General features: G+C 35.5%; 2 protein-coding genes across 2 annotated transcripts; both read right to left on the bottom strand.

The window, feature by feature from the left end:
• Positions 1-234: 234 nt before the first annotated feature.
• LOC127806935 (40S ribosomal protein S3-3-like) lies at positions 235-3,432 on the bottom strand. The gene is made up of 6 exons (XM_052344555.1): positions 3,225-3,432; positions 3,007-3,154; positions 2,729-2,900; positions 939-993; positions 733-864; positions 235-602 (listed from the first exon to the last, which is right to left on the bottom strand). The coding sequence occupies exons 1-6, from the start codon at positions 3,252-3,254 to the stop codon at positions 432-434; spliced, it is 708 nt and encodes a 235-aa protein (XP_052200515.1). The 5' UTR covers positions 3,255-3,432; the 3' UTR covers positions 235-431.
• An 8,849-nt stretch (positions 3,433-12,281) lies between these two features.
• On the bottom strand, positions 12,282-14,251 carry LOC127805863 (protein ELF4-LIKE 4-like). Its single transcript, XM_052342675.1, has 2 exons — positions 14,022-14,251; positions 12,282-12,961 (listed from the first exon to the last, which is right to left on the bottom strand). Exon 2 carries the CDS (start codon positions 12,906-12,908, stop codon positions 12,567-12,569), a length of 342 nt encoding a protein of 113 aa, XP_052198635.1. The 5' UTR covers positions 12,909-12,961; positions 14,022-14,251; the 3' UTR covers positions 12,282-12,566.
• Between the last annotated feature and the right edge of the window lie 241 nt (positions 14,252-14,492).

Below are 14,492 nucleotides of genomic sequence, written 5' to 3'. Positions count from 1 at the left end.
GTATAAATGCTTTGCTTTCTATTTTGTCCATCAATAGTGTGAGATTGAAAGTTGTAAAACCCTAAGGTTTTGTTATCAGTTCCTAACAAGTCCAAATGGAGTTTTGATAGACATAAGAATTGCTAGTCTCCTATAGTGTCAAGCAGCCGGTGAGCGTAAGCCTGTAACCTGTAACCCTCTCCGCATTGTTGTCTTCGAATACAACGACAGCTAGAAAGCGCGAATAACACGTCATAAAACAACGGAGGCAAAATGTGATATCAAGCTTTACTTGAAACCATCGCAGCACCGGCAAAGTTACCCTCCTATTGCTGCATCGAACAACCTCAAATCTTTATAAAACTTATATCCAAAACAAATGTATAACATTTCAAGGGGATTACCAGATAACTGAACTGATTGGAATAACATTTGTCACTAAATGATTGTATTTATAACACAGGGGCCTCAAGCTCGGTAGGAGGAATCAATGCTGGCCTGGAGTACTCCTCATCCTCTTTAGGAGTATGGATTGTCACAACATCTGGGAGTGGTGTTGTCGGGCCCTGCTTTCCCTTCGGATCCCAATCAAGCATGATCTTAACCTTGATACCAAGCACCCCCTGCTTGGTGAAAAGCACATCTTCAGCCCAACTTTTTAATGAAAGTAACAGTTGTAGAATCACACACACATATATATATAACACGTAAATTGGTAGGTCAATTGATTATTGTTGCGCAACAAACACAAACCTGTCTTAGGAGAACATGTCGAATTGCTGAATCAATGTATTCATTAACTGGCTGACCAGATGAGATCATGTACCCATCCTTGAATTTCATGGATTTGGCACGCTGTGCCCTGAGTTTACCGCTAACAATCACCTGTCAAATTAGCCAATTAGTTTCAGACTTAACAGGATGCCCGTGTAGGCAAAGGGCTTTATCCGGGAAAATACCTCGCATCCTTTTGCCCCACTCTCCATAACAAATCTCAAAACACCATAGCAGGCCCTAAGGGGGAAAAAACAAGTCAGTTGTTGAATTTGAAGCATTTATGCCACAAATATAACAGGTTTAAATCTTCAAATAGCAAGAAGCAGAACTCAAATTAATTGGCAAATAATCAATGTAGATGAAAACTAAATGCAACTCTCCCTGTGTCCAAGGAGAAGCAGTGCCAGCAAACAATCAAAAGGACAAAAACCAAAATTTTCAGGGTGTAAAAACATCCAATATGAAAATGGCTGAGACCATCCAAGGCAAATCGATAGAATAACATACAACAATTTCCATTTTATTTGAATTAAAAAGACAACATTTTCCAAGAATGGTAAGACCGATCTAGAGTTTCACACAAGAGGCATTACAATCAGGAGTCCTTCAACAAATGTGTCGTATGTTAAGACAAAAGGACATTTTAAAATACAGTACATCTGGTAGTCCTATAAAGATAACCACATATTCCCTTGAAATGAGATGAATCCATAACCCATCTAAAAACTTCACCAGGACAAACAACAAATTTGTCCTTCGTTTCTGTATCATGTAAAAACCAGTTACTAACAAAATGATGTTTCATCGTTTTTTCATTAATTGGGAAATGACATAGCAGGCAATAGTAATTCATTTTCAAAACACTGGAAAAGAGATTTCCATACGAGATATAATTCTTCATAAAGATGATAACGCTATTTACATATAAGAATCTGGAGAAATAGTTATGTTGCAACTCCAAGCCCACATGAATGTGAACAGGACACATTCAATAATAATAATGGCATGGAGAAGCATGGCTTATATAGTCATCTTCCGACACAAACATGGTACAGAAACAACCTATTTGCTTTATAGATGACAGAAGAATGTTAACATATTATGATTCAAATGGTTCAGAAACCAGATAAAATCTAATATAAACAGGATAAAAGAGGCAATAATCCTATATAGTATCTACATGTGCTAGCTTACTGTTTAAAATCCAATATTTAATGAGAACAATGACATGGAAAAAATGCGTAATTGATGGTGTCATCCTTGAGCAATGGCAACTCTTTCCCAAACACTTTGTAACTCTTTGTAAAAATAATAATATAATTTACATATAAAAATCTGTAAAAATAGTTATGTAGCAACTCCAAGCTCACTAGAATGTAAGCAGTATACGTTCAGTAACAAAACTGACTTGGAGAAGCATGGATGATTTAGTCATCTTCCGACACAAACATGGCACAGAAACAACCTATTTGCTTTATAGATGACAGAAAAATGCTGAAAGCAATATGATTCAAATGGGGAGCCAGATAAAATTCAGTACAAACGTGAAGAAGACAATAAATCCAAATAGTGTCTACATGTGCCCTCCCTAAGCTTAGTGTATAGAAACCAATACATCCCACGAGGATAGTGACATGACGCAACATAATTGATGATGTCATCCTTGAGCACAATGTTGGTACCGATCTGCTATGTGGATGACATTGTAATCTGGTATCAAGTTCACAAGATATAGCAAAATAACTCTTGTAAACTGATCAACTATGCAGTAATTCCTGTACATTTACAGTTTACTTCCTCTATGCAGACAAGACATCTGAAATCCATCAAGGAAGAGTTACACAGCCAGAAATGTAAATGTAAAAGAACCATTTTTTATGAAACTTTGTCTGCATAGATCATGAATAACACATAGCAATTAGAGACATAAAAATAACAACCGATAATACTGATATAAAATTGACGTGCAAACCTCCGAACGGCAAGGCCGCCAAGGAGCTTGTAGCGAAGGGACTCAGCTTGAGCAATAGCGCAAAGTCCCCTGTTGTTGACCTTCTCTGCATACAACTCCACACTGCCTTCCGGAAACTTAAAGCGCTTCTGTACAACCGACGTCAGCTCTCTGATCCTCCTCCCCTTCTCGCCTAAATTCCAACCAACCGCCATAACAATTCAGAAACTCCAACCAGAAGACCTATGAATTATCAACAGAAACAAGAACAAAAAGATGAGAAGGAATCAATCAATCACCGAGAACGTTCTGAGTGCGGGTGGCTCTAATGATGATCTCGGTGCGCATCGGAGTAACCCTAACTTCGACTCCAGAGTAACCATCTTCAGCTAGCTCTCTGGTCAACACCTCGTTTAGCTCCGCAAAGAATACTCCATCAGCCACAAACTGCAACCAAGCAACGCCACGGTTACAACTAGAAACTAAAAATGCATATGTAGTGTGAGGAAGAACAGACCTTTCGCTTTTTGCTCATCTGAGTCGCCATTTCGCAAGAACAAAGAAGAGAAGCGCAGGGGACGAGATTGGATCGGAATGGCTCTGCTGCGTGCCTTGCGAGCACCAATCAGATTTTGGGTTTAGGCAGCCTAGGATTGCCGCCTAGGGTTTTTGTGTTTATATGTATATCGACGGTCTGCAGGGAAAGCTAGGGTTAGGGTTTGAAAATGTATAAATAACAAAACTGGAGACCGTAATGGTATCCTGGAGCTTTGTTAAAAGGAGTTTTTGTAGTAGTTAGGTCCATTGGGCTTCACTGGAGACCGTAGTGGTATCCTGGAGCTTTGTCGGGCTCCTGAAAAGCAGTATTTGTAGTAGTTAGGTCCATTGGGCTTCGGCCCACAATAATCTCTAGCAGATATTGGGAACAAATTGACAACGGGTTTTCGAAGTTTGTCAAGGTATGATAATTCTAAAAATACCCTTTTATATAATGTACTTTTTTCTAAAAAACTTTGTGATAAGAAGATTTAAATTTATAAATTTTGATTGTAATTAATTTATGAACATCATATTTACAAGTATATAAAGTTTTATTTTATTTAAAATTTACTTTGGAAAAAGGTCAAAAACTATACAGTAACTATCAAGTATATTCAAAGAATCTTCATTTAAATTTTTTATTTTTAATATACATGTGCATAATAAGGATCACTCCTCTAATCATATATTCGAGTTTCATTTCATCAAGCAACAAATATTTAACAAGGGTGAAATAACCAAATAAAAAGAAAAAGACTAACCTTGTACCCCTTACGAGTTGATTTAAAAACAAGATTAATGCTACTTTGCCGATAACCTCACAAAAAAGGTTAGAGGTCAAAAAGACAAAAAAGTCCTATACCCAAATACAAATTTACTTTCTTCTTTCAAACCTCCCTTCTCCTTTCTCCCTTTCCCATGGTCATCACTTCTAACAAACTCTAGCACTTGCCATTGCGTCCTCCTCATCTGTTGTAGTGGTGATCAATGAGAGACAAGGCGAGATAAGGTTACTTGAGGAAGATGGAGGTGGCAGCTACTTCTGACTTATAAGTCTCTCTGTAAGACTATAACAAAACTCTAAAAACAAACTACTTCTGGCTTATAAAAAATTACAATAAATATCATTACTTTACAAATCAACTTGTGACCCCTCCACTAGTTTAGGGCAACTATATTTTCTTAAATTCCAAAATCCCCCTCCCCCTTATCTCTCTCTCACACACAGTTTTGGCCAATACCGTTGTTTAAAACTGCAAAAGAGACCTACTCATGTTGAAAAACTGCATCTAGTTGTCGCTTATAGAGTTTGAGTCTTCACTTATTACAAATAAAATTTGACCTAAATGTGTTTGGTGTGAAAAGGATTGTGATTATATATTATAGAGACATCAATCAATGCTTTTGATTGAAAAAAACCAAATACTGGTACTATAAAAAAAGAGAGTATAGAATAGAATTCACCCCCCCCCCCCCCTCTCTCTCTTTCCCCATTGGAGATTAAACTTAAACTAAATCCTTATTGACTTCCAAACAAATTTTGTTAATTAGCAAATATGGTACATTAATTGATGAGCAGTTGTACACATATAGCAAACAATTGTTTCTACTGTTAGCTTAAATTAAACACAAGTAAGTATATAACAAATAGATATTGTTTATTCAATGATCTCATGGATGGGTAGAGAATTGAATATATATTAATAAGCAATGATGAGATTATTAATGTAAAATGTCAATTAATTTATCCTTTGCTCAGAAGATTATTAATAAAGAGAAAACAACCGACAATGTTTGAAACATGTGTAGAAAGAGGTTAGGCAATGAACACATTACATTTACTAGCTAGTTGGCATCATTGTTGGGAGTAGATGGATAGATTGATGAGTGATGGGGGTTATTCCAAGGAGGAGGAGGAAGAGGAATGGGACATTGATCAAATATATATATATAATAATGTGGAATATTAGTCAAAACAACAGTAATTGGGATCCAACTAATGATGTGGGTGCCTCTCAGGGATCCAATTATTGAATGGGTGTAAGGCTCAACACAGTTTAATTTAATTTAATTTGGCTTTCTTTCCAAGCTCTGTTTGTGTGTGTGTGTGTGTGAGAGACAGAGAAAGAGAGAGAGAAAGACAGAGAGAAAGAGAAACAAAAGCAGATTCCCACTTCACATGTTATGTTTGGCTTTGGCTTTGGATTTGGATTTGGCCTTGGGGGACCAAACTGATGATGCTGCTCATCTTCTAGTCTCTCATCATTACCTTAACCCAACCACCTCATCTAATTAACTTAATTAATTCTTATGTAAAATAACCACAGTTTCAGCTTTTCTGCCTGGCTACCCATCTTGCAGAAATCTCACTCCAGTGTTGTCATGATGTGTAATAAATATATATATATATATATATAAGTTTTTATTCTATTATTTAAATTTACTTAGATAAATTTAATTTAATTTATTAATTTTTTTATTTTTATTAATGACATGATCTTCCCTGAGACACTTTTAATTTCTATACTATATATTAAAGTGTTTTCCAATGAGTTTTTTAATCTTTCTTTATTTTCTTTTTTTTGTTAAATACTTGCTAGCATCCCACCACTCTTGTCAAACATGTCGCTATTGCCTTGGTGTAACAGGTAATAATTGTCTTTTTTGTTAGCAAACTTCAAATATACATAATTTTTGAATTATAAGATATATTGTACCACTTTAGTAGAGCAACTAAAGCACATAAAACTTTAATTCCATAAAAATTTGTTTGAATTCATTTGTAAAAATAAATGAGTCGAATTTGAGCTTAATTTTGAAATTCAATTTGTGAACAAGCTAACCTTAAACTCAATAAAACTCGACTCATTAACTTGTGAGCTATCTCAATTAGAGGTCTGTGAGCAAACTTAATTAAAAGTTTGTAAATAGAGTTGTTTACAAATACATTAATAAATTTATTTATAATTTTATAAAAATATTATTTAACATAAAATTATCAAATTTTATATTATTATAATAATATCATTAAATTTTGTTAAGTTTAATTTTGAGAATGTTTTGACAATGAGAAATTAAATGCAAAACTTTAATACAATTTCTCATTTAGAATATATTAATAATAAGATATGTTGTGACTTAAAAATTAATCAATTAATGTGTGAACTTAATAGAGAGTAATTATTGTTTAATTGAGTAAGAAAATATTTAGTTGACTAACAAGTGTTATATTCGACTCACTTATTCTTTTAATTGAGTAAGATCTCAATATTCAAGAGATTAATTGATTATATACTTATTTTACTCGAATATATGATGGAATAATATTACTTAAGTAACTAAAGAGTTAATCGACTAAGTGATACATTAGTTGAGTAACTATATCCTTTAACATAATAATAATAAATCTGAATCAAAATAACAAGTCTTTGTACTTATATCATTAATTAAGTAATTTATTCCTTAGTTGAATAAACATAAATCTTACTCAATTAATAAAGTCATATTTTACATTTTACTCGAGTATCAAAAAGGCTTAATCGAGAAATTACATATCTCACTCAAGTAATACCTAATTTACTCGACTAATGTTATATTAAATTTAAAAAAATTAGCCATCATATATATTATTAAATGCATATTTGAAGTATTATATTTACAAACAAAATTTATAAACCGACATGACACTATAAAATTTATAATAATTTTATCTAAAATCAATAATAATTAAATTTATTGTTAATTTTGAGTAAGATTATTATAAATTATGTTGTATTACATCAATATATGTATAACACTATATATATAATGGTGGCATGAAAACATAATATTTAAATATTTAAAGGATGTGGAAGTTTGCAAACATTGTTGGGTAATATGAAAAAGAATAAAAACTTTTATACTTTACATATCATAAATTGCAATTTGTATTAATTAATGTAACAATTGAGAAATATTAATTGTTAACCAAATTATTAAGTTTCTCAATATTGAATTGGTTGTGTTAAGTTTCCTTAATTTTTCACCAAATTAGGTTTTAACTAAACAAGAAACACATCATATAAAAACTTTGCTTAGAAATTAGGATGAAACCCTAGATGAATGGAGGATGGAAAAGCCAAAGAGGAAAGAAAGGAAGAAGAGACCAACGAACCCACAGTTGGTTGCCACTACCCATTGCTGTTGTTGATCCAGCCTCTAGGCTCTATCTTGACAGCTACTATCGTCCGTTGCCATCATACACCCATTTTATCTCTGAAGTCGATCGTTGCAGGGCTATTGCTTGTCACTCGCCACCACCGTATACCCTCTCTTTCTCTGAAGTCAATTGTTGTAGGGCCATCGCTTGTCGATATCACTCGCCACCACAACAAACCTTCTCCCTCTTGTTAGTGTTGTGTACCCTTATACTAGATTTAGATGATATCTAGCGGGGTTGTTTTAATGCATTAATTATTTTTTTTATAAATTTATAAAAGATAAGGTTTTCTTTATTCATATTTTCTCTAATCAATTATATGAATGAGTCTCTAGGATTTCTGTGTGAGAATATTATTCTTAAGGTGTTGAGATTATGTGACAAGATTCTCTAGTAACAGAACTTCTTAAACTGTTTCTAGTCCTTAGATTCTTTGGATGAGGACTCTTATTAATCGAGTATAGACTAGCACAAGGGGTTATTATTTTATTCAATATAGGAATACTGATGGGAGGATGGTGTGCCATGCACCATATGACATGAGATGTCGTTAGTAGACTTATGGGTGGTTGTTGGGGAACGATTAGCCTAATGTGACGCCAATGACTGACCACACGTCCTGGTGGATAATGGTTGTGTCATCAAGTTGCGATGGTGTGTTGATCCTTAGACTTGAATTGTCACAGTTGTTTTGTGTATTGGTCTGTGAAATTTGCTAATGAGCTGAACCATCTAATTGGGAGGTGGGAATGTTCATCTATGTGGTTTCGTATTGCTGGTATATGGAAACAGGTGTTGGGAATAGGATTCGTCGCCCTCGTCGGTATTTGATGAGGTGAACGTCCTAGGTGATCTACTATTGATGTGATATAACAGTCATTGGTCGGGGCAGATTGAAAACCAGGAAATGTGTTTCCTGAGCTATCATCTAGTCATATTAATGAGGTTTGACACATAGTTACTGAATTTGTGAGTTTGTCACTGTATGACTTTCTCTCAGTCGGGACGTTAGGTGATAGAAGAATTATAACACATGGTAATCGTTAACTGTAATAGGTTCACTTGAAGTGAGACTTGATTACCACATATACTATCATGAACTGCCGTTAGACGCTATTCAGGAACTCTTGGAACATCGTCAAGATTTGGAGAAGTTTTGGTGATAGGTTAAGGGGTTGACCGATATCGAAAATGATTTCGGTGTTATCTAATTGTTAGTGGATAGTGAACCTAAAAAGTCATACATCATATAATGTTGTGTTTGATATCTACATCGTGTGCCAGAAATATCTCTAGAAATGATTGGTCAAAAGTTGACATTTGGCCCTCATTGCCAATAGTGCATAGTGCATAGTAATAATGCACCTTTTGCCAATAGTGCATAGTAAAATTGGTTGATTGAATTGAAATATTGAGATGGTGGGGTGGCGAACGTGAGAAAAAATCAAATGGGGAGAAGAAGAAAAAGGAGGAGGGGGGAGAAAATGGTTTAAATAAGGCAGAAGCCTTGCCTTTGCCTTTTTCTCTATCTCTTTCTTCTTTCTCATTTTCTCGCAAACACATGTTGATCTTTTCTTCTTTTTTTTTGAAAAATTATAGAAATTATACGTGTATAATTTTGAGACACAGACACTGGTGATACACAGATCCTCTATGTTTAATACGAGAAGAGATGATCAGAATAGTATCTTACCACATACTAGGTGTAGATTGACTAGGACCACTACATCTTGAGATAGATTTAGTCTCAGTACATAAATTGTTTTTGTACTCCATCCTTATATTGGACAACAGGTATGAGATTTATTTATATATTCAATTGTTGAATATACATGCTGTTTAAATATCTAAGCTATGTATGTTATATTTCGCCGCGTGTATTTGATATACGATAATTTTTTTTTTTTTATCTGTACTGTCATACTAGTGATTCCCTTCCACCGCCACACACTTTCTCCTTCTCTTTCGCAACTGCCACACAACCTCTTCTTGTTGAGTTTGAGCTTGAGCTTGGCTTATCAACCTGTAAATGAGTTGAGCTTTAAGGCTTGATCCAAGCTTTAGCTTGAGTCTATAAGCTACCTTGCGGAGCTGAGCTTGAGCTTAACAAAGCTCGGCTCAGCTCGATTCAACTGCAACCCTAGAACTCACCAAGATTATCACTTATCACTAGGCTAAAACTCCAACAATGTAAATTTTTAATTTTTTTAAATAAGAAATCATGGTCCTTCAATATGGCAGAAACATTGATACTTAAGGCTATGTTTAGATTAATTAAGAGGGAAAGGAGGGAATAGAAAGAGAAGGGGAAACAATCTTCTTATTTGAAAAATATTTAAGAAGAAAAAAGAGGGGAAGGGGATAAGAGGTGCCCCAAGGTTATTTTGGAGGCGTGGATTTTTGGCTTGTGATGACACTAAATTTGCCTACTTGGTCGACTAGTAATTCATACAACACACAACAACTTGAAGGGAAAAGAACACAAGAAATACAAGAAAACCAACCTTTATTGACACTAAAATACAAGGATAATGGTTTTAAGGGTTGACTATCAATGTTAATAAAAATGCCCCCAATGCCAAGGATTTATAAACAAAAATCTTGGTAGTTAACATTCCCAGTTGCCAGGGGCAAAATGAGAAAAGAGAAAACTAATGCCAACAATCAGTAATTGTCGACACAAATCTACCATGTGTTGCAATTGCCTTGCACGCCCAACCTATTTCTGCCCTTATCGCACACATGAGCTATTCACACCAAATTGCTCCCCGTATGTGCAAGAGCCTAGCATGCTAATCTGCGTGCGATCGATAGCATGCCAACCTGCACATGACTATCTTGCGGGCACTTGGTCTATCTATTTGCACACAGTTTGCACTCCACATAGTCTTGTATTGCCTAGCATCCAACATTTTCACCTTGTCGTTGATCGTGTCACCCTCGCACTAAGCGCTTTGGCATGCCCCTTTCATGCCTCAATGTTGCATAGATGTAAAGTGCACACCCATGAGCATGTCAAGTAATAGAAGGGACCTATCCCCCCTTCCCTCTCTCTTTTCTAAATTTTTACACCCTCAATTTGAGTTGTATGGGAAGAAAATACCAACCTTTTGAAAAAAAAATATGTTATCACCGTTGTATTCCTTTTCATTCTCTCCTTAACTCTCAAAGAAGAAAAATGAGATTATTTTTTTTGGATAAAAGTGACAGAAGAGGAAATCCCATTCCTTTTTTTCATTACATATCCAAACAAAGAAAAGTTTACTCCTCTCTTCCCTTCCCCTCTTTTATAAACTCTTCATTCGTCCTCCTCACCAAAACTCCCAAACATAACCTTGCCCCCCAAATGGGGGGTAAGCAAGACAATGCTTATAGTTTTTAATTAGGATATTTCTCTCTTTTTATTTTCATTTTAATTTTCAAACCAAAGAAATGCGATTTCTGATTAAACATCCAAACAAGAGCAATGTAACTCCCTCTTTTTATTCTTCCTATTTACTTTTATTTCTTTTTTAAACACTTCTTTTCTCTCCTTTCTAAAACTCCCACACAGCCTAAGGCACTTCATGAAAATGAATATGAAATGTGGCAAATTTAATGTGAAATTGAAACGTAGACACAACTGGCCACAGAGAGGTCGTTGCAAGCAATGAAATATGTGGATGCTCCATGGGAAGGTGAGGAAATGAGGATGGTCTTTTGTTTTGATGGGTCCACCAAGAAAATGACCTGTCCAATCAATGGGAGAGGGGAAGAATATTAAGTTGAAGCCGGTCACAAGAGGCCAATTATTGCAAACAAAAGAAGCTATAAAGAAAGAAAGAAAGAAAGAACCTAGGCACAACACAAGGGAGGATAAGCATAGAGTTCAGTTCCCTTCCAGCCAAGATCAACAGCTAACCCCCTTTAGGCCCCGTGTCTTCTAGTTGGGGCTCACTGTTTCCATCTGTCTGTCTTTTAATTTGTATTACATGAAAAAAAGAAAAAAAATTAATATAGCACAATTTGTTAATTATTATATATCCATAATCTAAATAAAATGCCACTCAATTTCCCAGGTTATTCCTTTTTGCTTTGCTTTTTATTATTCCTCATTTGATTTGTCTAATATCTCTTCCTTTCTCCATCAGTACCATTCAAGAGATTGTCATTGGCTTGGTTAGTAGTGACAAAAACATAAAAAGAAAGGGTCAAAGGCCCATCATCTCTTATCTGAGATTCTGTTCCTGTGGTGGTGTTTGATTGGGAACTGAAAAGATTTTCTTTAAAGCTGCTTTCTCCCATTTGTCTCAGAGCATCTTTCAGAGGTCTGAGGTATGATCACTTCTTCACATAGACCAACTGTTGAAGTAATTTTCAGTCAAATCCAAGAAAAAAGACTAGTTTGTTGCAGTAATTTCACCCCAAAAAAGAGTGAGCTTTTTTTCCCCTTTAAATTATGCTTATTGTGATCGACTTTTTCAAGCTTGACAGAAATAGGACTCATCTTTTTAGTTCTCTGCAAAGGTCTAGAAGAAATGGCCTCCGGATGAAGTTGAAAGAATATAATGGGAGTTCCCAGCAAAAGTAGATGAAGAAATCTACACAGACCCAACTCAGATTATGCCCTTTTGACTTACTGAAAAAGCGAGTGAAATAACAGCTCATAAGTCACTTTCTAAATTCTAATCAAACCCAGAAACCCCAAAGCTGTATTTGTATTTGAATGTATGAATCTGGAACCACTCATTGAATGAACATGGTTGATTTTAATTAGATGCACAATTACAGAAGAGTTGCAATATTGGAAATTGGAACAATAAAATATCTTCTTAAAGAGCAATGTGGAGAGAGGGAAACAAAAACACAGGCGATTGATACATTAGAGCTTTTTTTTTTCGATTGATAAATAAGATTATATCACTCGAGACTTAATGGAGATATATAATTGAAACTCACTAGATCGAAACCTTGAGTTTACTAAAACTACCGCCTATTACATCAGAGTTGCAAAAGCTATTCTGGTGGTGACTGATACATCAGAGTTGCAAAAGCTAATCATGTTCAAGCACTGTGAGTTTCTTCTCTGTAGAACCGCAATGGAACTGCACAAGAATTAATTGGCCTGACCTTTTGTTGGGATTACCCAGGCCGATACCTCTTCTGGCCAGCTTTCCCATCTGATCTCAGGCCGCTTGAGTCCCCTTCAGAGGAAGCTTCAATGGATTTGCTGAAGGAACTGGAGAGATCTGAATAGAGGTCAACCACTCTCCTGATATTGTTATTGAGCTCCCTGATCAGACCCACATTTCTGCTGAGATTATCAGGGATTTTGGACTCATGATTCTGATTGATCTCATTGATTAACAGCCTATTCTGATCCAAAATGTTCTGAACTTGAACAAAATTCTTCTGGAATGTCTGAACAACCTTTCCATCTAACTGAGCTCCATTGCCAAGGCCTGAGAATGTGTCCCCCTCCATTTTTAGTGCCAGAAAATCTCAAATCAAAATCAAAACCAGAACCAAAACCAGTCCTGAGCCAAATAAAACAAGAAGAAGATGGTCATGAGAAGAAACACAAGATCATTTGAATTCATGGTCTAAAGACATAAATGCATCATCATATCCCGTCTTTGTACTTGCTTGCTTGTATAAAGTATAAACTACAAACTCAGAGAGGACATGATCGGCTTTGAAATTGTTTTAAGCCAATCTTGTACAGAAGATAAGAGACAACATCTGATGCAGAAATTATGACATCCATGGGGCTCTGCTTTTCAGAGAGGGATGCATTTTTCATGACTATCATTATTAAAATTATTTCGGGTATGATGAGATGTGAAAAAGAAGATCCCATTTTCCACAAAAGGGAACCTTTTTTGGTTTAATGTGGACTCAGATAAACCCGCCTAAAAGCTTAAAGCCCAGAGTTCCAAAAGCAGAATCTCGAGACCTCAAAAAACCATTATCTCGCACGTATATTTATTCATAAACAGGGAAATACAGATGACCAGATTGCTGCATATGAACCAGTGAGAGGCCCAATTGTTGAAAACAAATCACGCGGAGAGAAACCCCATTTCAAATCAAAAGTAGGTTTTGGTTGAAATTTGGCAGATAGGAAATTCAACAAAACAAGGACGAAACGGGAATTCAAATGTTGAAACCGTACTCGAAGCTTGCATTTACAGCTCCATGTGGTTATGACTTATTAAAGACGCAAGCAATCGAAAACAGCTAAGAAGAACTAGAAAAAAAAAAAAAAAAGGAAGAAAAATCAAAAGGAGGGAGAACTCTACTTGAGATATTTTCCGAATTCAGTACAAATTAAAAAAAGAAGAAGAAAGAAACGAATACAGGTGAAATTACTAAATCCGCAGCTTCAACATTAAACAAACATTGATTAGAAAAAAGGATTAAACAGAACTGGTGGTGGTTTTGGAAAGAGCAACGGTCTGGTTGGTTGGTGAAGGATTAGGGAAGGCATGAACTGAAGCTGCTTTTCAGAAATGAAAGCCGGAGAGAAAGAAAAGGAAGAAGAGATTGCGTTGTGGAGTCATCAGTGTAAATTGAAGTACAAGACAGCACACATACCTCAAAATCGGAGAACATTAGAGGGAGGAAAGACGACAGAGATTGAGAGAAGGAGACGATGGATTCACGAGGAAGTGTAGAAAAGATGGGCGATTGAATCGAATCTGCAGAAGAGAGACCCCTCCGTCCCTGAATTGAATTGAATTATGAGAGAGAGAGAGAGAGAGAGAGAGAATATGTAGATTTGACAGTCACGCCCAACCCACCTCTCTGTCCAAGACAGATGAAAAACGACACTTTTCATACCATCATTGTTTTAAAATAAAAATCCAAAATAAATCCATAGTCAGTGTTGGTGTGAAGTTCAGTTGGCTTCGGCATTGAGCGTTCAATGGTGGCTTAGACCTAAGAATTTGTCATTTGTCGTTTGTTATTAGCGTTTAACTCTTGAGGGGAGTGTGTTTAATTTTTGGGACAATTTCTTTATGATAAGTGGAGTTTGACCACATCATCATCATATAAAATGCGTGA

Source organism: Diospyros lotus, chromosome 7 (genome assembly GCF_014633365.1).
Source record: "Diospyros lotus cultivar Yz01 chromosome 7, ASM1463336v1, whole genome shotgun sequence".
Lineage (NCBI taxonomy): Eukaryota > Viridiplantae > Streptophyta > Magnoliopsida > Ericales > Ebenaceae > Diospyros > Diospyros lotus.
The sequence above is the reverse complement of the archived record's forward strand: the minus strand, read 5'-3'. Positions and strand labels throughout refer to the sequence as shown.